The sequence below is a fragment of the Oncorhynchus mykiss genome, chromosome 28 (assembly GCF_057628025.1).
Source record: "Oncorhynchus mykiss isolate SJ-2025 chromosome 28, ASM5762802v1, whole genome shotgun sequence".
Classification (NCBI taxonomy): domain Eukaryota; kingdom Metazoa; phylum Chordata; class Actinopteri; order Salmoniformes; family Salmonidae; genus Oncorhynchus; species Oncorhynchus mykiss.
The window spans coordinates 35,585,830-35,613,397 of record NC_143049.1 but is presented as its reverse complement, the minus strand read 5'-3'; the positions used below and the strand labels follow the sequence as shown (position 1 = coordinate 35,613,397).

The following is a 27,568-nucleotide window of genomic DNA, read 5'->3' as shown; positions in this document are numbered from 1 at the left end:
TATTTTAAGTTGTCTGACATGTATCGTAATAAACTAAGTTAAACTAAAGTTGAAGACAGAACTTTATAAAAACTTAATAGGACATAATAAAGTCTTCATGCGCACTAAACAAATGGTTCACAAATCATTTATTTTTTAAAAGTCATAGTAAGGTTGATATAAGGGTGGTGTTTGCTTTTTTTTCTCCAAATATAATCTCTTCTCAACAAGATTTGTTACTACACTGAGTCATGGAGTAATGTGTACTGCCTTTTGTGTTATGGTCTGGCTGTCTGTGTTTTGTAAATAGATACATAGTCAGAATGATATCAGATAAATATCAGTCGTGGTTATGTTCTATGGGAATTCGTAATACTGTCCCTTTAAATGAAAGTCCACTCCTTCTTATCGACTGATGTGTGACGTAGCTGTGTATACGACTTGCAAAGACAGTACAGCATAAAGATATGCCGAAACTACTTCTTCGATAGAAATCCCCCAACACACTTGTATGCGATTTAGCTAGCATAGCGCATGCGCAAAATACATCAGCGGGTCTAACGGACGTGTCGCGCCGGACTGCAGCCCGTCAAATGAAAGGCACTCCTTCGATATGAAGTTGTTTTTGACGAAAATTAAAACGTAAGGAATAATATGTACGCGTTTGAGTGGTACAGCGGAAGCAACCGGCTGTAAACGAAAGTCGAGGAGTGAGGTGGGGAGAAGGCGCATCAGCGTCACCCAAAAGTCGCACACTAATGAGATGTTTCAACAGCAAGGCTCAGATCGACATGGCAGTGTTTCCATTCCAAGTCTTTCTTTATAATGTCGAAATAATAAATAGAAAATAAATAAACATGGCTCCAACCCCCGTATCACACACTGAAATCATATGTGTGTTCATTGTACAATCAATTACTGAGAGAGAGCCTCAAATATAACATGAATTTGTATATAGGCTATCCACTGTATAGCCTACATGATGTCGGTTCCTATTTCAGTCATGTCTGGTCATGGGTGGGTCAAACAAAAATACTCTAATGATTGGTTGACAATACCACAATTTGTTTTTGAATATATATTTTTTAAATTTAACCTAGGCAAGTCAGTTAAGAACATATTCTTATGTACAATGACAGTCTACACCGGCCAATTGTGCGCCACCCTATGGGTCTCCCAATCACGGCCGGTTGTGATACAGCCTGGAGTCGAACCTGGATGTCTGTAGTGACGCGTTTAGCACCGAAATGCAGTGCCTTAGACCGCTGCGCCACTCGGGAGCCCGATGCATGCGATGGCTGCAGGATGAAGTTGGTGAAGGGCAATTGCAGAACATTTGCAGTCAAAACTTCATGACCTTTGATCACATGATTTCTGTAAAGTTCATGCAGTCGATTTGTAGGTGTAAATCGGATTATTTTTTTATAATGCAACACACTTTGAAAGGCATGTGAACAACGATGGTTACCGATTTGACAAAAGTGTTCCGCTCGAACACACATATTGACTTTCCCCTCCCCCAAACCCCGGTCTGGTCTCTCAAATCTGCTTCTCGACTTGTTTCCGGAATTATTGTGATGTTGCGCCTCTCGGTTAGAAATCTGTGCTACTGAGTTTGAGAAACACACACACCCACAACATTGTTTTATTAGGCCTACACCATTATGAAATTATAAAAGTGCTGTGAACTAATTAAGATATAATTTCGCCAAAACCTTGGCAGGTTGAACGGAATTGGGTGGGTGGTCGGGCGTCTTTTAAATTGTTGTGAAATTGTCACGTATGCTGTATTTCGAAATATTCCGTGGATTGGATGGTTACCGGAATAACTGGAATTTAAACAATGAGTCACCCGATTTAACAAAAACTGACCTTTCTCCACATATCTACATTGACGAAAGGATTCAACTAGGACAGGTGCCTTCTCCAGCCCACTCTGTGCTATTGCCTAGAGGGTGAGGAGACAGTTGTGACAATCGCTTTCACGATATGTGAGGCAAAGGTCCGAAGGAGGAATCGGTCAAACTGTTGCTGAACACAAAGCTCGTGTTACTATGGAGATTCAGAGGAACGGATTCAAAAGAGAAAGTTACATTCTCTCTGTGGACGTGGGGACAACATCGATCAGATGTCACGTTTTCGACAAGGAAGCCCAGATTCGAGGATCATGCATCACCAAGGTACTGGATAGGCTAGATTCAATAGAGCTATAATAAATTGAAATTACGTTTATCTGAATTAGGCATGCTAAATAATATGAATTATAATTATTTAATGAATTATGGACCCTGGTTAATGTTTGTTTCTGACACGCATAATCTTCACATTGTCAATTTGACTGGTATATGTTTATAGGTGAATCTCTTGTATCCTGAACCGGGCTTGGTCGAGTTGGACCCCGAAGAGCTGTGGAGAGGATTCGTTAAGGTGGTGAATGGTGCTGTGCAAGGTTTGTACCATTTCCCTCTCCATATTGATAGGCCCACCATGGCATATTTAACCCTCTTCTCATATAGTTCCAGTCCTCTAGGGTTTGCACGGGCTCTGGTTTTCATCCTTGCCTTATAGGTGAATCAGAGACTGAGGTGTTGGAGATCTCTCTAGTCAATCATTGTCATTAACTAATAAGCAAAACCTTTTTTTTTTTTTTACACTACTAGGCCGAGCCAAGTCGAGCTGTACTGGGCTGGCCAGGTCAGTCAGAAATGACAATATGGTTTGGGTAGGCCCTAGAGTGTGAGTCAGGTATAAGAGTGAGGAAGAAACATGTAACTAAATTGTACAATTTTGTGATAAAGTGCTCATAAAAGGGTAAATAATTTATCTTCAATACATTTGACACACTATGTCTGTCTGTCACACATATGAACTGATGGGCATGAAGTGGACTGAAATAGGTGCTGTCACTTATTTTGGGTCCTGGTACTGTTTATATTTAGTTTCCAGAACTAAGTTTCTGTGTGTTCCTGAAGTCAAGCACTCTTGATGGGGACGATATTCCTAATCTTATGTATAGACGGCCTGGTCCTAAAATAACTCTCGGTTCAATAACCTTTTGGTTGTTGACAAGGATATCACAGGAAACGGATTGGTAGAAACGGATTGGTAGACTTATAGGCAGGGTCACTGGTTTGGATGTAACAGGAACCATATTGGTAGATCTATAGACAGGCTCACTGGTTTGGATGTAACAGGAACCAGATTGGTAGATCTATAGACAGGCTCACTGGTTTGGATGTAACAGGAACCAGATTGGTAGATCTATAGACAGGGTCACTGGTTTGGATATCACAGGAACCGGATTGGTAGACTTATAGGCAGGGTCACTGGTTTGGATATCACAGGAATCAGTTCATCATGTCCGACAGAAACCAATCTTGTGGCGTTCTAGAGATCCAAGATGCTGTATCCTTGTTGTAACCTTGAACTAAAACTGCTCCAGGGACACCGCACTGTGGCTGACCCTGGCTTCCAAACCCTTCGGGGTGTTTCTGTGGAGTTTGTGCTAAGGCAGGGTGGCATATTCTGCTCCTGGAGTAAAAGCTACAGGGTCTGTGGGGGATTGGGCTAAGGCAGGGTGGCATATTCTGCTCCTGTAGTAAAGCTACAGGGTCTGTGGGGGATTGGGCTAAGGCAGGGTGGCACATTCTGCTCCTGGAGTAAAGCTACAGGGTCTGTGGGGGATTGGGCTAAGGCAGGGTAGCATCAAAGATTTTTTATAACTAACCCAAGATAGATCACCAGATGTTTCCAATGGAAGAAAATTCATGATAGTGAGCAGAACAAGCAAGGAGGTGGGCAGAGCCAAGTATGAGCTAGTGAGATTCTATTGGCGTGTTCTAGCATTTATTTGCTTATTTACGTTCAGGAACGCAGACTCTGAAGTGCTCGTGTGCAACAACTAAATTCTCCCATGAACTCCTTCTAAACAATACCTTTTTTGTTGTTGACACTTTGACAAAAAGGGTGAAGTCTACAAAACGCAGTCCCCTCTGTTTTACAGATTGTAATTTTGGAAACGGAAAACTGTATGGAGATCGAATGTTTCATTGATGAGAAAATGAGCAGAATGTCGACCCAAATTCCATCTCGCTCCATCTTCATCCAGATTGCATTGGCCAGTTCGCTTCCTCTCATCACCATATTTGGTAGTGAGTGGAAACTCCAACCGGATGCTTCACATTTATACAGCTCATTGTTCTGTCTGTGGTAACGCATTCTGGTCCTGGGGTAGAGATGCAGGGTCTGCTGGCTTCTGCTCAGGTTGCTGGGCCAGGGGTGGTCCATGGGTAGTCCAGGGGTGGTCCATGGGTAGTCCAGAGGAGGATTTTGGTCTGGGAATCTCTCTCTCTCTCTCCTGCCATATTTGTTTTTTAAAGGAAAGGTCTGATGCTAATGTAGTTTTGATGGCAAGCTGTTTTTAGCACGGCCTCACTTCTGCCACAAACACACAAATGTTCACTTACTGATCGCGTTGATGAATGATGTGTATGTTCTTTGTCTCTCACCTGGGTGTTTAGACTCAGGTTTACAGATGCGTCAGATGGAGACCCTGGGCATCTCCACTCAGAGAGGCACCTTCACCACGTGGGACAGGTACATTTTTACATAGGCTAAAATCACAGTGGACAGTCTAGGGAGTACACAGAACACTCTTGGTTAATACACACAGCAGGGGTCAGCAGTGTCACCCTGTGAGGGCCTATGTGTTCGCAGGCTTTTGTTTCAGTGGAGTAACAACACGTGGCTACGGTTAGACTATGGTTAGTTGATTTAGTAGAATCAAGCTTGCTACTGCTTAGCTAGAACAAAAGCCTGCACTCATCAGGCCCCTGTTGATCCCCAGGATGGAACAACAGTACAGTATGTTTGTATCTGTGTTGATATCCTACTTCACACCTCTCTCTCACACACACACACACACACACACACACACACACACACACACACACACACACACACACACAGGAAAACAGGAGTTCCCTTTCACAACTTCATCAGCTGGCAGGACTTGAGGGCAGTGGAGCTGGTGAGGTCCTGGAACAACTCCTGCACCATGAAGGTTAGTCTGGGGTCACCGAGAGGTCATAGTTCAGCTGACCTTGTGATAATACAGTATAGGGGCCTCTATCTTTGGGCTCCGATTATTATTAGTAATGATTATGATAACTTGCCTTGCATTTTGCTATCCCAAACAAAATGCTATTACTAGCAAAGCAAATCACATCAAAACATTGATTTGGATTGTACTTTTGTATATGCAATTTGTCTTTTAGCTTACTGTTTATACAAAATAATAAACTAAACAAAATAGGAATGATAACTGTGGCTGTGTTGTGTCCGTGACAATGGCAGGCGATCCACGGCGTTATGATGGTGCTGCACTTCCTGTCCAAAAATAAGCGCTTTCAGGCGGCCAGCCTCATAGTCTTCTCCACCCAACACGTCACCTTCCGCCTGGCCTGGGCCCTTCGACACTGGAAACAGGTGTGTGTGAGGCAGAGAGGTTCAAGTGTTTGGAGGGGGCTGGCGGGGGAGTGTGTGAGGGTGTGTGTGTGTTGGAGGTAGGTGTGACGTGTGAGAGCTTGGCACCTGTTCAAATAGGTGTTAGTGTGTGTGAGACAGAGAGGGAGAATGTGTGGGTTGGGGAGAGAGAGGGAGGTTTTTGTGCACATTCTGTAGTCAGAAACGAAGTTCTGTAGTCAGAAACAAAGTTCTGTAGTCAGAAACAAAGTTCTGTAGTCAGAAACCAAAGTTCTGTAGTCAGAAACCAAAGTTCTGTAGTCAGAAACCAAAGTTCTGTAGTCAGAAACCAAAGTTCTGTAGTCAGAAACGAAGTTCTGTAGTCAAAGTCCTCTGCTGTTTCTATCAACGGTATGTCTGACACAATAATGGGCCTTAATGAATGGGCTTTGGTATTATACCTTGACTCCTCAGCTTACTGTGTAACATGACTTCTACCCCAGTTCTCCCTGACTCAGGACACACGTCACATGAGGACTGACCTTCATGGACTCTGTGTGGACGCACTGTAACTGACTGCTATAATAATATCACTGGCACACTGGCCAATAGTGGAGAGAAACTTTTCCTAGGATCGCCCTACATTGTATTGTTGTTGACCTAAATCTAACTATATAGGCTACTGATGGCAGATGTGGCGAAAGCCTACCTGGTAACACTTCAAAACACTAATGGCCCAAAGGCACGCTGGGCTTTTCAATAAGATCATAATACAGAAATATTGTGGTCTTTACAGAACAAAGTCACTGGCCTCCAGTTCTTTTAGTAGCCTTGCATGTGATTATTTAGGAGCTGATTGGGAGCAAGAGAACACAATGGGGACACGGCAGGTGATATTCTTCTCCTCTCCTCTATGTCCTCACCCCTCACAGTTAAGTCAAGCAGTTGCAGAGGGCAACTGCTGCTTTGGGACGATAGACACCTGGTTGCTTTATAAGCTCACAAAAGGTAGGTTCCCCCATTCTCGTGTGTGTTCGTGTACAGTATGTGACTGCCCAAGCCTGCATGTAGTATTCATGTATATCTCTCAGCTAATTGATTGTGTGTGTATCTTTAAGCTTTGTTTATGATAAGGATGGCACACACTCCAGAGAAATTCAAGTAATATTCTTTATTTGAATTTTAAAAAATTGAATGTTGAACCAACAGAAACAGAAGTCCAACTCTCCTGCTGGACACCTTTTTCTATAACCGTTCAAATTTGTATCTTCAAGCTTCCCAAAATACTGATGTGTTAAAGGGGAAAATCCACCAAACCAACTCTTTCCTATAATTTACAGTGTTAGATAACACTAGTATGTGAGAACAATATTTTTTTTGTGAACAAATGTTTCATTTTGTCATTATAATAAGGTTGGTAGCATCAAAACCCACAATGCAATGCTCTCTATGCTCAGGCTGGCTAGCTAGGTAGCTTGTTGGCAAACATAACTACATACAATAATACCAAAGTCAACATCAGCACGTGAAGCAGCTAATTGGCTGCAAAAATTACCTAAATAAAATGTACTATCAATTTAGGAGTCTAAAATAGCACCATGCTCAACCTGCAGATCGATGTGCCTCACAGCGTTGGACTAGTAACCGGAAGGTTGCAAGTTCAAACCCCCGAGCTGACAATGTACAAATCTGTCGTTCTGCCCCTGAACAGGCAGTTAACCCACTGTTCCTAGCCCGTCATTGAAAATAAGAATTTGTTCTTAACTGACTTGCCTAGTTAAATAAAGATTAAATAAAAACAGCGTGGAGTCTGACATTCACAATGCAGCCTGGACTGAAGAAGTAAAATGAAATGACCCCGGGAATCGATAGATCACGCAGAGATGCACCAAAACAATATAACATTGAAAATAGGCGTTATGTTCCTTTTTAAGCTTGTGTGTGTTTCCATGTTAATTATGATTTGTCACGTTTTGGGTCTATACACACGCACATATGCAGGTCTCCTTGTTTTCTCAGTCCTACTGCAGTACTGCGTCCTCTGAGATCCCTCAGACATGTTGCACGACACAGTAACCAGGCAATATGAGTTAATGATTCATGTTCTTGGACAAGTTGCAGCTGAAAATTAGCTGTTTTAGTTTGAATCTGGTTGAGTGTCTGTTGTACATGGTCCCTGTTTAAATAAACAAATAAAGTCTGTTTCTCTTCTCTAACCGATTCCAGGATTGGTCCATGCCACAGACTACTCTAATGCCAGTGCCACTGGGATGTTTGATTCGTACCAGGTCGGTTTTTCCTTGTTCACGTGTGTAATAACTTTGTATCAGGGTTGGGGTCAATTGCATTTAAATTCAGTTAATCCAGGAAGTAAACTGAAATTGCAATTCCACTTTTTTTTCTCATAGAGATGCATTGTGTCTTTGTGTGTGTGTGTGTGTGTGCGTGCATTCCCTACAGTTGTGCTGGAGTGAATTCCTCTGCTGTCTCGTCTCGCTGCCTCTCTCCATCCTCCCCAAAGTACTGAACACTGGGTGAGTCACATGATACTGGTCACATGACTCACATGTCTCCCCTTTTTAAATGAATAAGGTTTGTTCTCTGTCGAGATTGCAGTCAGAAGTGAGAGATCAGAGGAGAACATGCCACTTAAATGGCTGTTAGAATCCAAAAAGAAGGCCTGTATAATGTAGAGATTAGAAGATAATTTACTGAACTGTAATGTTTTTTTAAGCACTTTGTATAGTCCCCTGCTGTACAATGTATACTGTATATTGTCTGTTGTTTTAACTTAGTTTTCATAATGCAAAGCAAATGTATGTGAAAAACAGACACTAAAATGCTGATCAGCATAGCTACGTTACAGCAGCATACAGAGGCTACTGAGTTCTGTCGTGTTGTAAAATTAGCTATCTTCTCTGCAACGGAATGGTATCAACCACATATTTGATGTGTTTGATACCATTCCGCTGACTGTTACTGCAGCCATTATTATGAGCCGTCCTCCCCTCAGCAGCCTCCCCTGGTGTGATAGAAACGTCTGATATGGCTTGCAGAGAAGATAGCTAAGTTACCACAGGACGGAAATTCAGCAGCCTCCACTACTATCACGCATGGTCTATTTGTTCTCTTCTCCTTGATATCTTTTTAATTGATTTAACTAGGCCAGTCAGTTTAACTAGGCGATATCTAGTTACAGTGATAAAGCCAGATTAGATGTTGATATATTTATTGTCATATATAATACCTAGTCATTCATACATGATCTCCTCTTCCCCCTTCTGCTTCACCAGTCACCGCTTTGGCTCAACAGATCCCTCCATCTTTGGGGTGTCGATCCCTATTATGTCTGTTGTGAGTATCTCTCATCTTTGCATCACTATCTCCACGTCTTGGAATGAGTCTGTTATCTTTATGGCTTTACGGTATCTTTGTTTTGTCTGGTCACCAGCCATGCTAGGTCAGTTTGTCTTCAGGTTATTCTGCTCTCTTTGTGGGAATATGACCTATCAAAACATCCACTTTCCTCATTAATTCTTAGCATCAGCTGTTTATTACATGTTTCTAGAAACACACAGGGGATATATACACACGGGTAATATATATATATATATATATATATATATATATATATATATATATATATATATATATATATATATATATATATATATATATATATATATATATACACACACACACACAGGTAATATAGTGCACTCAGAAATATTCAGACCCCTTCACTTTTTCCACATTTTTTTACGTTACAGCCTTTTTCTAAAATGTATTCAATTACATTTTTTCCTCATCAATCTCTACACAATACCCCATAATGACATCACAATACCCCATAATGACATCACAATACCCCATAATGACATCACAATACCTCATAATGACAAAGCGAAAACAGGTTTTTAGAATTATTTTGCAAATATATTTAAAGCTAAAAACATAAGTATTCTGACCCTTTGGTATGAGACTTGAAATTTAGCTCCGGTGCATCCTGTTTCCTTTGATCATTCTTGAGATGTTTCTACAACTTGATTGGAGTCCACCTGTGGTCAATTAAATTGCTTGGACATGATTTGGAAAGGCACAGACTTTGTAAGGTCCCACAGTTGGCCGTGCATGTCAGAGCAAAAACCAAGGCATCATGTCGAAGGAATTGTCCGTAGACTTCAGAGACAGGATTGTGTCGAGGCACAGTTCTGGGGAAGGGTACCAAAAATGTCTGCAGCATTGAAGGTCCCCAAGAACACAGTGACCTCCATCATTCTTAAATGGAAGAAGTTCAGAACCACCAAGACTCTTCCTAGAGCTGGCCGCCCGGCCAAACTGAGCAATCGGGGGAGAAGGGCCTTGACAGGGAGGTGATCAAGAACCTGATGGTTACTCTGACAGAGCTCTTCTGTGGAGATGGGAGAACCTTCCAGAAGGACAACCATCTCTGCAGCACTCCACCAATCAGGCCTTCATGGTAGAGTGGCCAGGTGGAAGCTACTTCTCTGTAAAAGACACATGACTGCCCGCTTGGAGTTTGCCAAAGGCACCTAAAGGACTCTCAGACCATGAGAAACAAGATTCTCTGGTCTGATGAAACCAAGATTGAACTCTTTGGCCTGAATGCAAAGCCTCACGTCTGGAGGAAACCTGGCACCATCCTTACGGTGAAGCATGGTGGCGGCAGCATCATGCTGTGGGTTGTTTTTCAGCAGCAGGGACTAGGAGACTAGTCAGGATTGAGGGAAACATGACTGGAGCAAAGTAAACCTGCTCCAGAGCGCTCAGGACTTCAGACTAGGGCGACGGTTCACCTACCAGCAGGACAACGCCCCTAAGCACACATCCAAGACAACGTAGGAGTGGCTTCGGGACAAGTCTCTGAATGTCCTTGAGTGGCCCAGCCAGAGCCCGGACTTGAACCCGATCTAACATCTCTGGAGAGACTTAAACGTAGCTGTATAGCAACGCTCCACATCCAACCAGACAGAGCTTGAGAGCATCTGCAGAGAAGAATGGGAGAAACTCCCCAAATACAGTTGTGCCAAGCTTGTAGCTTCATACCCAAGAAGACTCTAGGCTGTATTCGCTGACAAAGGTGCTTCAACAAAGTATTGAGTAAATGGTCTGAATACTTATGTATATGTGATATTACAGTCTTATTTTTTTATTTCTGAATTAGCAAAGACTTCACACACAGGTCATATATATATATATATATATATATATATATATATATATATATATATATATATATATATATATATATATATATATATATATATATATATATATATATATATATATATATATATATATATATATATATATATTTTTTTAAATTGTATTTATTTATTTAAAATGTATTTATTAGCAGTCTAAGGCTCTGCATCTCAGTGCTAGAGGCATCACAACAGGACACCCTGGTTCGAATCCAGGCTGTATCACAACCGGCCGTGATTGGAAATCCCATAGGGCGGCGCACAAATTGGCCCAGCGTTGCCGGGGTATGCTGTCATTGTAAATAAGAATTTGTTCTTAACTGACTTGCCTAGTTAAATAAACAATAATTGCGATAATGACTGATACTGAGAATGAATGTGGAACAAAGGGGATATTTTGAAAGCAGTTGTCTGTTTGTTTTAATGTGACTGGCCATTTGGACCTTGGTTTATGGACTGAAGGTAAAGTTTCACTGTTAAATACACACTGCAAATATCTTCTCTGTTTGAGTTGACCAAAGTAGGTTTTTCAATGAACGCTGACATTTTCTGCGTAGCTCACTGTTCGACAGTTCACTGTTCGACAGATCACCCAAAAATCTTAGTTAGTAGTTTATTGGATGATGGAAATCCCGTCATTTATTTGGGGTAAAGGTTGACATATTGATCGCGTTATAACATGTCTAGATAAAGACCAACAGTACCAGTCAAATGTTTGCACACACCTACTCATATTTTCTACCTACTCATCTTTTATTTATTTTACTATTTTCTACATTGCAGAATAATAGTTCAGACATCAAAACTATGAAATAACACATATGGAATCATGTAGTAACCAAAAAAGTGTTAAACAAATCAAAATATATTTTATATGAGATTCTTCAAATTAGCCACACTTTTCCTTGATGACAGCTCTGCAAACTATTGGCATTCTCTCAACCACCTTCATGAGGTAGTCACCTGGAATGCATTTAAATTAACAGGTGTGCATTATTAAAAGTTAGTTTATGGAATTTATTTCAAATGAAAAAAAAATCAAATAAGCAAAGAGAAATTACAGTCCATCGTTACTTCAAGTGCAGTCGCAAAAACCATCAAGCGCTATGATGAAACTGGCTCTCATGAGGATCGTCACAGGAAAGGAAGACCCAGAGTTACCTCTGCTGCAGAGGATACTGATGGATTTAGTTTAAATGTAACATGTTTCAAGTTAAACTAGTTTGTTTGCATCCTGTTTAGTGAATGATTACTGTGAGTATTAATGGAGTTTACGCCATGAAACTGTGTGTATGCTAATTTAGAAAGGTTGACCTAATCAGATAGGAGGAAATTGCCTCGGATCAGAGCGCAGGGTCAGGCCCAGAAGATGGATAGCTAAACAAAGAGAGGACCATGGGGATTCCACAGGGGAAAGGAGGGAAACTCATTGGGGTCATAAAATGTATAGCTGGGGAGGTGACGCCTACAAGACGGTGGTGACTAAAAGGAGGGAAGAGTATAAGATGTGTTGTGTAACTTTCTAAAATGGATGCATTTAGCTGATTATATCCTTTGTTAATAAACTCTTTAAACTTATCTTGAGCTTTTGGTCTCAATCCCTTATTGCAAAGAGGTAGCAATAGCATTTTTCTATTTAAGTGAGGATCCTTTCATGAGAGTTACCGGCCTCAGAAATTGCTGTCCAAATAAATGCTTCTGAGAGTTCAAGTAACTGATACATCTCAAAGTCAACGGTTCAGAGGAGACTGCTTAAATCAGGCCTTCATGGTCGAATTGCTGCAAAGAAACCACTACTAAAGGACACCAATAAGAAGAAGATACTTGCTTGGGCCAAGAAACACAGACAATGGACAAAAATACAGTCAAAATCTGTCCTTTGATCCAAATTTGAGATTTTTGGCTCAAACCGCCATGTCTTTGTGTGACGCAGAGTAGGTGAATGGATGATCTCATGTGTGGTTCCCACCGTGAAGCATGGAGGAGATGGTGTGGGAGCGCTTTGCTGGTGACACTGTCTGATTTATTTCGAATTCAAGGCAAACTTAACCAGCATGGCTACCACAGCATTCTACAGTGAAACGCCATCACATCTGGTTTATGCTTCGTGGGACTATCATTTGTTTTTCAACAGGACAATGACCCAACACACACTTCCAGGCTGTGTAAGGGCTATTTGACCAAGTAGGAGAGTGATGGAGTGCTGCATCAGAGGACATGGCCACATTTTTAAAATGTTTAACACAATCACCCAACCTCAACCCAATTGCGATGGTTTGGGATGAGTTGGACCGCGAAGTGAAGGAAAAGCAGCTAAGAAGTGCTCAGCATATGTGGGAACTCCTTCAAGATGGTTGGAAAAGCATTCCTCATGAAGCTGGTTGAGAGAATCCCAAGCGTGTGCAAAGCTGTCATATATATATATATATATATATATATATATATATATATATATATATATATATATATATATATATATATATATATATATAAAATTTATTTTTTTTACCTTTATTTAACTAGGCAAGTCAGTTAAGAACAAATTCTTATTTTATAACGACTGCCTACCCCGGCCAAACCCTCGGGATCACAGCTCGGGATCAAAACAGGGTCTGTAGTGACGCCTCTAGCACTGAGATGCAGTGCCTTAGACCGCTGCGCCACTCAGGAGCGAATCGAGGCAAAGGGTGGTTACTTTGAAGAATCTGAAATATTAAATATATTTTGATTTGTTTAACATTTTTTGGGTTACTACATGATTCCATGTAGTGTTGTTTCATAGTGTTGATGTCTTCACTACTATTCTACAATGTAGAAAATAGTAAAAATAAAGAAAAACCCTTGAATGAGTAGATGGGATCCAAACTTTTGACTGGTACTGTACATATTGATTTGAGTTATAACATGTCTTGACAAATACCTACATATTGATTGGTTTGAGTAGGATGTATTCCCCCTAATGGTTAAGGTTAGGATTTGGGGTCATAAATCTGTTACCTCTCACCCTGTAGATGGCAGACCAGCAGGCGGCCATGTTTGGTGAGTGCTGCTTCGACATCGGTGATGTGAAGATCACCATGGGAACGGGCACCTTCATGAACATCAACACTGGGAGCGAGCCACACACATCTGTGGCCGGTACGTAGCTAACTGCTTCATCACAGATTACAGAACTATGAGACAGATATTTCACCGCATGTAGACATGTGGTTGACATTCTGCAAAAAAATGTAATCAATGAAACATTTGACCTCAATACAGTTTTCTGTTTCCAAAACTAGAATCTGTTACAGAGTGGACTAAGTTTTGTAGACTTTACCCTTTGCCAAAGTTATACAAAAATGGTCTTGTTTAGGAATGCAAGGGTGAATTGAGTTATTGCACATGCGCGCTTCACAGAGTAGGCGTTCCCTAATGGAATTATGGAAATACATGCTGGAACGCGCCAATAAGCTCTCGCTAGCTCATGCTTGGCTCTGCCCAGCCCCTTGCTTGTTCTGCCCACTAGGATTAATTTGCTGCCATTGGAAACGACAGGCTGCGGTCTATCTTGGGTTAGTTATTAAAATGACTCAGATATGGACATAGTCCCACATAGCTAGCTAGAGGCTACATCCTGCCTCAGAGATGAACATGGTCTCACTTCCCATCACCCTCAGTATGAGAAGTATACTGAACGGGGAAATCTCCATTGAAATGGCTTTTTAGCTCAGGGCTATGCTTAATCTGTGACTAGGAAATTGGCCCTCAAAGTCAACATGCAATCAGGCCTACACACTCACTCACTCATTCATGGACACAAGGGCTAAGTCGGGGTTGGTAAAAATCCTCCTTAAGAGCTACTGGCTGGGCAGGCTTTTGTTCAATCCCTGCTCTAACACACCAGATTCTAATCTGTAAACAGGTTTATTCCACAAACATAAACTCAGCCCAGAGCCCCAAGAAAGGGTTAAAGTTCTCCATCACATTGGATTCTGGAGAGATCAGTGTAGATCTTCAATAAATAAATAATCTGAGGGGGTGGGGGACATCCAACATGATAGAGCTTGAGAGGATATGCAGGGAAGACTGGGAGACACTCTCCAAATACAGGTGTGCCAAGCTTGTAGCTTCGTACCCAAAGAAGAGTCAATGCTGTAATCACTGCCAAAGGTGCTTCAACAAAGTACTGAGTAAAGGGTCTGAATACTTATGTAAACCTGTTTTTGCTTTGTCATTATGGGGTATTGTGTGTAGATTTGATGAGAATAAAACAAAATAATTTAATACTTTTTTAGAAGTAGACGGTAATGTAACAAAATGTGTGAAAAGTCAAGGGAATACTTTCCGAAGGCACTAAGTGTATTTTGTGGCTTTTGCCGAATGGGTTCAAATGATCTAAACCCGCGCTTTTGCAACTGCCTGTAAATACCCACAATCCATTTCAAAGTGAATAATGGCAGACCCTTGTGGCAAATGGCTTTTTTTGCGTATAGGCCTACTGTACCTCTGATTTTGACTGTGGCACATTGGTTTGTGTAGACTCTGGTTCTGGATGAGACAGATGTTTTGATTCGGTTTTATTTACTGCGGTGTCTATTATTTGTCCAAAAGCTTTCTCACTCCAAATTGCTTTAGAATTTTCACAAATGTCTTAGTACATGTAATTCTCAAACATTCTAAGAATTTCTGAAAATGGGAAAATGACCATATCTAAGTTCTCGCTTGTCAGAAAATGTACAAAAGTAGTGTAATATTTTTTCTGGTGGTGTATATAAACAGATTTTAATAAGATTTTATGTTGCTAAAATTCTGTCAGTTCCAATTTTAAAGGGGCAATAACTTAAGTGATAATGCCCTCGAAGCCGGTGTGTGGAGGATATATTGGCACAGGTGTTGTTAGGCCCGAGACAAAGACGAGGGCCGGCAAACCTTACCACTATATCCTCCAAACTATCATGCTTTTAGGTAAAGAGGATCATTTTGTACATGTATTAGAATGAGTTGGACCAATTCCAGTCCCCTTGTTTAGGGGGTCCTTGGTCCTCTCCTGAACCTTCGGGGCAGGCTAACTCAGGGCTAACTCCATTTATCCTGAATGAAGTGTCGTTAAAAGAGTTGAGGACCAATGAAATCTCATGATCATTAATTTGAGGAAGACGACTGATTAAATATTTTATGAATCAAATGTTTTTGTTGGTGTTTAAAAATATAGTCATGTTAAAATACCTATCACATTACACATTTAGTAATGACAGAATGCATTTGAAACTTCATGCACAGTACTAAAATGTTTGTATGACCATACAATTAGCTTATTTTATCAATAGCAGTGGGATCAAAGGTGCTTGTGCATTCATAACCACGCCATAGACGGCATTTAACAATAACCTAAATAAAGACGGCCCTTCTAAAAGCCTATTTCACACCACAGCCTGCTGAATTATCAATATCACTTCTGTTTCATTAAGATTTTTGGCACAAATTCAAATTTAGCGCTGACTCCCCCATGGATTGATGTTTCAGAATTGTCTCAATGAAGAGTTCGGGGTTCGACTAGACACGTGTAACATGCACGCGCAGTTACCAAGCCTGCTAGAGTTGGCGACAGGCGGACGAGCATTTATCCACCATCGTAGTACAGATGAAGCCTGAGAAGGAATGTGAAGCTAACTGAAGCCGGTTAGCTTTAGAAACCCAGAGAAGATCTAACTTGCTTTTGTAATACATACCACTCAGATTCCCAGGCTTTTCATTTTGTTTTTCTTTTCACAAATATTTTTTTTTTTGGGGGGGGGTATTCCCTCTAGCTCAGTAGACAACAATATCAATGAATAAGACACTTTTACAAAAAAAAAGTATGCAGTTCAGACATTGTCCCAGGTTGCCATGGAAATCTGTTGTTTGTACAGGTCTCTACCCTGTTGTGGGGTGGAAGATCGGCCCAGAGGTGGTGTATCTAGCAGAGGGCAATGCAGCAGACACTGGCACAGCCATTAAGTGGGCACAGGAGCTGGGTGAGTCTGACCACTGGCATGATGCCTGTTTGGCAACAATCCAGGAGCTCTGTAATTATGATATTCTCAAAAGTAAGGGGAGAGACGCCAACCATGCGTAATTCATATATTCATTCATATATTGATATTTGATAGAAAAAGGGGCATGAAAACACAATGTGCATATAAGTTCATATTTATCCCATAGTTTGGTGATGTCAGAGGAAGTTACATCAGTTGTGTCGTTCCAGAGCTGTTCTCAGATGTACGGGAGACAGATGCCATGGCCAACAGTGTGGCCAACTCGGACGGTGTGTGCTTCGTTCCCTCGTTTAGTGGCCTGCAGGTGAGTGTGTGTGTATGCGCACAGAAATGATTGAAGTGTGTGTGTGTGTGTGTGTGTGTGTGTGTGTGTTCACTTGCACAGACACACAGACACACACATGCGCGCGTATACTGTGTATTGGTTTCACAGTGAGAGTGTTAATGACAGTTGGGTGTGCCATCAGCCTATGAGTTTTGTGGTTTTGTGGGTGTTTCTGGGTGACCTTGGAAGTAGTGTCATCATTAATGTGTCTACAGCGTTGTCACAACAGTGTTGTCATAACGTCGTCTTTTCCTTCTCTGCCTACCTTTGTGCAACCAGCTTTTGTAAGTTTGTCTCTTGTTTCATTTCATGTGAGTTTACGCTCCCAAAACATGCTGGAATAATGTTGTGTTTGTGTATATGCCTTTGTTTATGTTTGTGAAATGTTGTTTATATATGCTCTTGGGTTTGGTTATTTATTTATATATATATGTGTGTGTGTGTGTGTGTGTGTGTGTGTGTGTGTGTGTGTGTATATGTAGGGCCCTATAAAATCAGTACAATGTTTTGCCTGATTCCGTTTACTGTTTTCCCAAATTCCGTTTTCTCAGTTTTGTATTTACAGGTTTCTGTTTTTTCCTATTATTTTCTGGTTTTGCCTTTCAAAATCGCACTTTTTTAAAAAAATAGAAAAACAACAAAATTGGATGTTCTATGTCCACAACAATGATTAAACCATATCAGGAGTCCACTTTTGCGGTCTATGTAAAAAAAAACAATACAATACATTTAGATTTTTCGGTGTAGTTATCCTGTAATGGAAGTGTGCAGCAGCCTGAAACCGTTGTTTGGCTAGCTGTGTTTCTGTGGCGATCATGTGATTGCAGAGTTTGCAAAACAAAATGGCCACAGGATTGATGCGAATCATCCTGATCTCATTCTGCCAGGCATATAGGCTACGTTGTAGTTTACATTTAACTGAGGAGTTTTTAGGAAAGCCTTTCTTTCTCTGCTAGCAGAAGGTTATCATTAGCATCATCGCTATCGGCTACACAAAGTTTAGACATACGCGTGTACCCCCCACCCACACGCACACATTGCTGTGCCGTTGCAGGACAATACAAATCACTGTTGCATTTGGTTGATGTCTCATGATTAACTTGGGCAAGTTAATTAATTTTGTAATAAATTCAATACATTTCTTTGAATATTGTTGAAGTCCATTAGAATATCTAGATTCCGTGATTCTGTTCACGTTCTCCACATCGTAGATTTTATAGGGCCCTAGCTATGGTGTGTTAGTGTTAGTGTTGTGTCCTCACTATGTATGTTTAACGTGTTTGTGTGTTCACCAGGCTCCTTTAAATGATCCCAAAGCATGCGCCTCTTTCATGGGCCTAAAACCATCCACAACCAAGAGTCACCTGGTCCGAGCCATTCTGGAGTCTGTTGCATTTAGGTCAGTGTGTTTGCTTGAGAGTTTGTGCGTGCCTATGTGTTGGCGATATTGGTCAAGTTATTAATATAAATTCTGAATTTATCGATAAAGATGAATTAATTGTGAAATGAATGCGGGCACAAGGGACAAAATGGTGTTTTGAAGACCAAGTAATCTATCTGAAGGTTCAGTGCCTTCGGGAAAATATTCAGACCCCTTCACTTTTCCCACATTTTGTTACGTTACAGCCTTGTTATAAAATGTATTAAGTCCAAAATTTGTCTCAGCAATCTAGACAACACCTCAAAACGGACAAATAAAAAAAATAACGTTTTTTGGAAATTTTGGCAAATGTATTACAAATAAAAAACATTAAATACCTTATTTAAATAATTATTCAGACCCTGTTAAATTGAATTGATTGGACATGATTTGGAAAGGCACACCTGTCTATATAAAGTCCCACAGTTGACAGTGCATGTTCGAGCAAAAACCAAGCCATGAGGTCGAAGGAATTGTCCAGAGAGCTCCAGATCTGGGTCGAGGCACAGATCTGGGGAAGGGTACCAAAAAATGTCTGCAGCATTGAAGATCTCCAAGAACACAGTGGCCTCCATAATTCTTAAATGGAAGAAGTTTGGAACCACCAAGACTCTTCCTAGAGCTGGCCACATGGCCAAACTGAGCAATTGGGGGAGGAGGGCCTTGGTCAGGGAGGTGACCAGGAACCCGATGGTCACTCTGACAGAGCTCCAGAGTTCCTCTGTGGAGATGGGAGAAACTTTCAGAAGATGAAGGATAACCATCTCTGCAACTTTCCACCAATCAGGCCTTTATGGTAGAGTGGCCAGATGGAAGCCACTCCTCAGTAAAATACCCATGACAGCCCACTTGGAGTTTGCCAAAAGGCGACAGTTCACCTTCCAACAGGACAATGATCCTAACCACACAGCCAAGACAACGCAGGAGTGGCTTCGGGACAAGTCTCAAAGTCTGGCAACGACAATCATACCACTCTCAAAGTAGGTCACTCATTTTACCCATTCAAGCAGTAACTGAATGCCTCGATGCCTGTCTGCCTGCTTTATATAGCAAGCCACAGCCACGTGACTCACTTTTGTAGGATCGATCCATTTTCGTGAACTGTACCTAATAATAAACTGTCCACGTGTATATTTGAAGATGGTTAACACTGATGTGTGTGTTTTGTGTGTGTGTGTGTGCCATTTCGTAGGAACAAGCAGCTCTATGAGACGATGCTTAGAGAAACACACATTCCCATCAGGAAGATCAGGTAGGCCTACAGTGGAGTACTCCCTATACGTTTCAGATCATCTCAAACTATTCTTTAGATTGTATTGTGGTATTGATGTATTGATCGGTGATTGTTACTGATTTTACAGATCTCTCTACAGTGCCGTGAAGAAGTATTTGCCCCCTTTCACTCAATAACTAGTTGTTCCACCTTTAGCTGCAATGACTCAAACCAAATGCTTCCTGTAGTTGTTGATCAGTCTCTCACTTCGCTGTGGAGGAATTTTGTCCCACTCTTCCATGCAGAACTGCTTTAGCTCAGCAACATTTGTGGGTTTTCAAGCAGGAACTGCTCGTTTCAAGTCCTGCCACAACATCTCAATTGGGATTAGGTCTGGACTTTGACTAGGCCGTTCCAAAACTTCACATGTGTTGCTTTTTAGCCATTTTCACGTAGGCTTGGTTGTGTGCTTTGGATCATGTGTCTTACTGCATCATGTGTCTTACTGCATCACCTGTCTTACTGCATCACGTGTCTTACTGCATCACGTGTCTTACTGCATCACGTGTCTTACTGCATCACGTGTCTTACTGCATCACGTGTCTTACTGCATCACTGTGTCTTGCTGCATCACTGTGTCTTGCTGCATCACTGTGTCTTGCTGCATCACTGTGTCTTGCTGCATCACTGTGTCTTGCTGCATCACTGTGTCTTGCTGCATCACTGTGTCTTGCTGCATCACTGTGTCTTGCTGCATCACTGTGTCTTGCTGCATCACTGTGTCTTGCTGCATCACTGTGTCTTGCTGCATGACCCAGCAAGACATGGTGCTTCCAGGTACTTTTTTTAAGCAAACTTGAGTCCACTTTTTGAACGAGATGGGTCCTCTTATGTCTGGCTAAAACCAAACACAAACCTCAGGAAAGGACCTTCCCCAAACTGTTGCCACGTAGTTGGAAGCACAGAAACGTTTAGAATGTCATTGTATGCTGTAGGGGGCTGAATAATTTTGCACGCCCAATTTTTCAGTTTTTGATTTGTTAAAAAAGTTTGAAATATCCAATAAATGTCGTTCCACTTCATGATTGTGTCCCACTTGTTGTTGATTCTTCACAAAAAAATACAGTTTTATATCTTTATGTTTGAAGACTGAAATGTGGCAAAAGGTCGCAAAGTTCAAGGGGGCCGAATACTTTCGCAAGGCACTGTATATATATGTCTATCAATCATGAATCCTCAATGTTTAGTGTGTGTGAGACAGGAGTGTGAAAAGATATTTCTATATTCTGAGGTGCATGTGTGTCTGATTTATTATTTGTGTGTATGCAGGGCGGACGGTGGCATTTGTACCAATGACTTTGTCATGCAGCTGACGGCGGACCTGTTTGGCAGGAAGGTCGCTCGGCCGACCCAACACGAAATGTCCTGCCTGGGGGCAGCCTTCGTTGCTGGACTGGAAGTTGGTACGTCCCGCACACACTCGACATGAACACACACACACACACTCGACATGAACACACACACACACACACACACTCGACATGAACACACACACACACACACACACACTCGACATGAACTCACACTCACATTCGACATGAACACACACACAGGTAGATCTTCCAGAATGGTATTGAGTCCTGCTGCTTATACAAGTAGGACTAGGTAGACTGAGGCAGAATAAGGGATTGTTTGCTTGGGCAGTCGTTTTTACAGACAAAGTGTGTTGTTCGCTCTCGAGTAGATCAAATACATTGAGAGGTTTAGAGGTTTGGAATCAAATTTATTTATATAGCCCTTCTTACATCAGCTGATACATAAAAGTGCTGTACAGAAACCCAGCCTAAAACCCCAAACAGCAAGCAATGCAGGTGTAGAAGCACGGTGGCTAGGAAAAACTCCCTAGAAAGGCCAAAACCTAGGAAGAAACCTAGAGAGGAACCAGTCTATGAGGGGTGGCCAGTCCTCTTCTGGCTGTGCCGGGTGGAGATTATATCAGAACATGGCCAAGATGTTCAAATGTTCATAAATGACCAGCATGGTCAAATAATAGTAATCACAGTGAACATCAGGGTTCCAGGGTTCCATAGCCGCAGGCAGAACAGTTGAAACTGGAGCAGCAGCACGGCCAGGTGGACGGGGGACAACAAGGAGTCATCATGCCAGGTAGACCTGAGGCATGGTCCTAGTGCTCCAGTGCCTTTCCGTTCACCTTCACACTCCTGGGCCAAACTACACTCAATCATATGACCTACTGAAGAGATGAGTCTTCAATAAAGACTTAAAGGTTGAGACCGAGTCTGCGTCTTTCACGTGGGTAGGCAGACCATTCCATAACAATGGAGCTCTATAGGAGAAAGCCCTGCCTCCAGCTGTTTGCTTAGAAATTCCCATCCAAGCCCATGTAATGCTTTGTAGGTTAGCAGTAAAACCTTGAAATCAGCCCTTGTAGGGAGGAGGCTAGCACTGGAGTAATATAATCACATTTTTTGGTTCTAGTCAGGATTCTAGCAGCCGTATTTAGCACTAACTGAAGTTTATTTTGTGCTTTATCCGAGTAGCCGGAAAGTTGAGCATTGCAGCAGACTAACCTAAAAGTAACAAAAGCATGGATACATTTTTCTGCCTCATTTTTGGACAGAAAATGTCAGATTTTTGCAATGTTACTACGTAAATGGAAAAAAGCTGTCCTTGACACCGTCGTGAAATGTTCGTCAAAAGAGAGATCAGGGTCCAGAGTAACGCTGAGGTCCTTCACAGTTTGAGATGACTGTACAACCATCAAGATTAATTTTCGGATTCAACAGAATATCCCTTTGTTTCTTGGGACCTAGAATCACTGCAATAGAAACGTAATCTCCTCTCTCTCTCTCTCCTCTCCCTCTCCCTCTCCCCCTCTCCGCCTCTCTGCCTCTCGCTGCCTCTCTCTCTCTCTCTCTCGCTGCCTCTCTCTCTCTCTCTCGCTGCCTCTCTCTCTCTCTCGCTGCCTCTCTCTCTCTCTCTCTCGCTGCCTCTCTCTCTCTCTCTCGCTGCCTCTCTCTCTCTCTCTCGCTGCCTCTCTCTCTCTCTCTCGCTGCCTCTCTCTCTCGCTGCCTCTCTCTCTCTCTCTCTCTCGCTGCCTCTCTCTCTCTCTCTCTCGCTGCCTCTCTCTCTCTCGCTGCCTCTCTCTCTCTCGCTGCCTCTCTCTCTCGCTGCCTCTCTCTCTCTCTCTCGCTGCCTCTCTCTCTCTCTCTCGCTGCCTCTCTCTCTCTCTCTCGCTGCCTCTCTCTCTCTCTCTCGCTGCCCCTCTCTCTCTCTCTCTCGCTGCCTCTCTCTCTCTCTCGCTGCCTCTCTCTCTCTCTCTCTCGCTGCCTCTCTCTCTCTCTCTCTCGCTGCCTCTCTCTCTCTCTCTCTCGCTGCCTCTCTCTCTCTCTCTCTCGCTGCCTCTCTCTCTCTCTCTCTCGCTGCCTCTCTCTCTCTCTCTCGCTGCCTCTCTCTCTCTCTCGCTGCCTCTCTCTCTCTCTCTCGCTGCCTCTCTCTCTCTCTCTCTCGCTGCCTCTCTCTCTCTCTCTCGCTACCTCTCTCTCTCGCTGCCTCTCTCTCTCTCTCTCTCGCTGCCTCTCTCTCTCTCTCTCTCGCTGCCTCTCTCTCGCTCTCTCTCGCTGCCTCTCGCTCTCTCTCTCTCGCTGCCTCTCTCTCTCTCTCTCTCTCTCTCTCTCTCTCGCTGCCTCTCTCTCTCTCTCTCTCTCTCTCTCTCTCTCTCTCTCTCTCGCTGCCTCTTTCTCTCTTGCTCTCGCTGCCTCTCTCTAGGCTTCTGGAAGAGTCAGGAGGAGCTGAAGAAACTACAGCGCACTGACCGAGTCTTCCTACCCCGGAATTTGTACAGAATGGGTGATGGGGGCACGGAGGGCGAGTACACACCCATTCTGCAGAGATGGGAACAGGCGCTGAAACGCTCCATGAACTGGTACGGCAATCCCTGAGGCTCGTAGGACAGTGAGACGGACGTAGGCTTTACAGTTGGGTGGACGCACAGACGGGACCTCTGGTGCTGCTAACCAAAGCCCAATGACTGCCTCTATGATGTCTGACCTCTCAATAGTATCTCATTCTCTCTGTCCATGGGTTGGACAGATGGGAAAATACATTTTTGTTTGTTTGTTAAATCGTATTATTTGAAGTAAACACTTATCTGACATGACTAGATCTGTAAGATGTAGTATAATCCAACTGTGTTATATTAGTGACTATGTCAAGGAAGGAAGGATAGGACGAAGGAGGATGCATTTGACAAATATTGGAACTGGGTTTTAGGACCGAGTGGACCTCTAATGCTGCTGAACCTTATGACCTTTTGACTTGAGGCCCTGGCCAGGCGCTCAAGATTATTTTGACCCCATACAACCTTACCTAACTCATTACAGCACACGAGGAAAATGTTTTTTAAACGTTTCATGACTGTGAACTAAACTGTCTTTCTCGTAGTAGTCTCTCCCTGTTCCAGTGTTTTCATTGTGTCTGATGGACACCACCCAGGTGTCTAGTCTCTCCCTGTTCCAGTGTTTTCATTGTGTCTGATGGACCCCACCCAGGTGTCTAGTCTCTCCCTGTTCCAGTGTTTTCATTGTGTCTGATGGACCCCACCCAGGTGTCTAGTCTCTCCCTGTTCCAGTGTTTTCATTGTGTCTGATGGACACCACCCAGGTGTCTAGTCTCTCCCTCTGTTCCAGTGTTTTCATTGTGTCTGATGGACCCCACCCAGGTGTCTAGTCTCTCCCTGTTCCAGTGTTTTCATTGTGTCTGATGGACACCACCCAGGTGTCTAGTCTCTCCCTGTTCCAGTGTTTTCATTGTGTCTGATGGACACCACCCAGGTGTCTAGTCTCTCCCTGTTCCAGTGTTTTCATTGTGTCTGATGGACACCACGAGGGGGCCCGGTCTCTCCCTGTTCCAGTGTTTTCATTGTGTCTGATGGACACCACCCAGGTGTCTAGTCTCTCCCTGTTCCAGTGTTTTCATTGTGTCTGATGGACACCACCCAGGTGTCTAGTCTCTCCCTGTTCCAGTGTTTTCATTGTGTCTGATGGACACCACCCAGGTGTCTAGTACTGGAATGGAGGAAACTGAACCAAACCATGTGACCTCTGGTGGTTACTATCCACCCATGCTAGAACCAATGGATTCCCATTGAGACCAATACTCTGTGTATTTCCAGTGAGACCATAAATACACAGTTTATGAGATACAAGATTGGCTCACCTTCTGTGGGCCTTCATATATATATATATATTTGTATTGTTTTCTTTAAAAAAAATTGGAATCATAAACTATAAACAAATTATATTCATTCTTATGGTCATGAATTGAATGAATGGTCCCTTCTCAGAAATCAGCAGTAACTGCTCTCTACGGTGTACTATCTCTATTGCCTGGTTGGTTACCCAGACTCCTTGCTCTGACCAAACGCTTACGCCAGGCCTGCTGACGTTAGTTTCTTCTCCGAGTCTGGATCTGAGTACCTCCCTGACAAGTTCTAGAATGTAAACGCATTTGAACTGTTCTGACCCTGAATAAAAACCTACTTGGACCTTAAGGTGGCTGGTAGCCTAGTGGTTAGAGTTTGGGCCAGTAACCCAAAGGTTGCTAGATCGAATCTATGATCTGACGAGGTAAAAATCTGTCGTTCTGCCCCTGAACAAGGCAGTTAACCCACTGTTCCTGGACCGTATTTGTAAATAAGAATTTGTTCTAGTAAAATAAATAAAGCAATATGTTTCGTTCCTCTTTTCAGTTTGCTGCAGCTAGTGACTGGAACGAGCTGCAACAAACACTCATATCTACTGCAGCCTTCATCCTCCATATACAACACCCGTTGTGCTAGTAGCATTCTGTTACAGGTCCCCAAAGCACACACATCCCTGGGTCGTTCCTCTTTTCAGTTCGCTGCAGCTAGTGACTGGAACGAGCTGCAACAAACACTCAAACTAGACAGTTTTTTTTCTCATTATCTTCATTCAAAGACTCGATCATGGACACTTACTAACAGTTGTGGCTGATTTGTGTGATGTATTGTTGTCTCTACCTTCTTGCCCTTTGTGCTGTTGTCTGGGCCCAATAATGTTTGTACCGTGTTTTGTGTTGCTACCATGTTGTTGTCATGTTGTGTTGCTACCATGTTGTTGTCATGTTGTGTTGCTACCATGTTGTTGTCATGTTGTGTTGCTACCATGTTGTTGTCATGTTGTGTTACTACCATGTTGTTGTCATGTTGTGTTGCTACCATGTTGTTGTCATGTTGTGTTGCTACCATGTTGTTGTCATGTTGTGTTGCTACCATGTTGTTGTCATGTTGTGTTACTACCATGTTGTTGTCATGTTGTGTTGCTACCATGTTGTTGTCATGTTGTGTTGCTACCATGTTGTTGTCATGTTGTGTTGCTACCATGTTGTTGTCATGTTGTGTTACTACCATGTTGTTGTTATGTTGTTTTGCTACCATGTTGTTGTCATGTTGTGTTACTACCATGTTGTCATGTTGTGTTGCTACCATGTTGTCATGTTGTGTTGCTACCATGCTGTGTTGTCATGTTGTGTTGCTACCATGCTGTGTTGTCATGTTGTGTTGCTACCATGCTGTGTTGTCATGTTGTGTTGCTACCATGCTGTGTTGTCATGTTGTGTTGCTACCATGCTATGTTGTCTTAGGTCTCTCTTTATGTAGTGTTGTCTCTCTTGTCGTGATGTTTGTTTTTAATCCCAGTCCATCCCCGGCCTTTTTGCTTTTTGGTAGGCCGTCATTGTAAATAAGAATTTGTTCCTAACTGACTTGCCTAGTTGAATAAATCAATAAAATAAATAAACATAGAGAGAAATAACATATTAGAAGTCATGTAAAGGCTCTATAAAGGCTCATACATACTTATAACAAGATATAAAGCATTATACTGAAGGCATGAAGTAAATTATTACACAATCTTTTAATCAGTCAGTGTTGGTAGACCGTGTCAGTGCCCCCCTTGTCCAGGAGAGGGAGCTTGTCACTGCTTTTCAACAGAGTTCAGGAACACCATGGACAATTCTATGCATATGATGCATATATTGTTGGCTCTCAAAAGGTTTCCTCTCCTTGTCTACCCTCCTCTGTCTCTGCACTAACACGAGGGTCGTGTACAGCGGTAGGTCACTGGGACACTTGTTTTCACTGATCCAGAACTTTTCCAGAGCAGCGTAATGAACGAAGGAAAGGTGACAAGGAGACTATAGGATTTGATAGAATGACATAATATAATACTTTTGAGAATCAACCCTCATTTGCCTGCATGCTTGAATCGGTAAAACACTTATTTTTATATATGTTTAATGTTCTTACAGACACTGATTATTGTGATTGTGGTTTACATGAATTGGAAAGACTTGAACTGTTATTGGAAAGGAATATTGCACAGTGTTACTTTAGCCCCGTGTTCACTTATGAACTAAGAGAAAGTATCTGTTGTCCATGTTTCTGGCATTTCAATGGATTGAGTGCTTCGAACAGCCTACATGGAGATTGTGCTGCTTAATTCTGGCCCTTATGGGCCACCATACCCTAATGTACTATTGGATATTTGTGACATTTTTACAAATCTATTTTGTATTGCTATCCATCTCTCTCCAATTCTGTTGCCTGCCTACCTTTTTATTCCCCAAAGAACATCAAATGCAGGAGATGACATGTTAACAAATAGGATGCTGATGTTTTTACACTTGAACAAGACTATTTGACACCCTACTCTTTATGTATAACTGTTCTTAAAACAGTTGCCAAGTACTTACTTGTAAGCACAATACATTTTTGATTTGTCTATACATCGTTAACCATTTGTCTGTGGATACAATTGGGAGAATAGTGTTGTGTAATAATGGTTACACGGTTAATAGTAACATTAAAAATGTACATTATATAAA

At 42.2% G+C, this 27,568-nt stretch overlaps 1 protein-coding gene across 3 annotated transcripts; it reads left to right on the top strand.

The window, feature by feature from the left end:
- The first annotated feature begins 430 nt into the window (after positions 1–430).
- On the top strand, positions 431–27,568 carry gk5 (glycerol kinase 5). 3 transcript variants are annotated; one of them, XM_036966430.2, is made up of 16 exons: positions 431–2,159; positions 2,335–2,428; positions 4,500–4,575; positions 4,948–5,041; positions 5,335–5,466; positions 6,375–6,450; positions 7,669–7,730; positions 7,903–7,976; positions 8,736–8,796; positions 13,679–13,805; positions 16,559–16,663; positions 16,894–16,988; positions 18,305–18,408; positions 19,622–19,681; positions 20,972–21,105; positions 23,432–27,568. In XM_036966430.2, exons 1-16 carry the CDS (start codon positions 2,034–2,036, stop codon positions 23,602–23,604), a joined length of 1,593 nt encoding a protein of 530 aa, XP_036822325.2. In that variant the 5' UTR covers positions 431–2,033; the 3' UTR covers positions 23,605–27,568. The 3 variants fall into 3 exon arrangements, 2 of the variants coding, with proteins under 2 accessions (XP_036822325.2, XP_036822326.2); XR_016492791.1 differs by having other exon boundaries at positions 507–2,159; positions 19,791–21,105; XM_036966431.2 differs by lacking the exon at positions 19,622–19,681 and having other exon boundaries at positions 507–2,159.

Bases quoted from the DNA above. Each gene is read 5' to 3' on its own strand.
- gk5 (XM_036966430.2), top strand. From the start codon at position 2,034: ATGGAGATTCAGAGGAACGGATTCAAAAGAGAAAGTTACATTCTCTCT. The intron at 2,429-4,499 runs GTTTGTACCATT...CTGGGTGTTTAG, and splicing joins GGTGAATGGTGCTGTGCAAG to ACTCAGGTTTACAGATGCGT. The intron at 6,451-7,668 runs GTAGGTTCCCCC...AACCGATTCCAG, and splicing joins GCTTTATAAGCTCACAAAAG to GATTGGTCCATGCCACAGAC.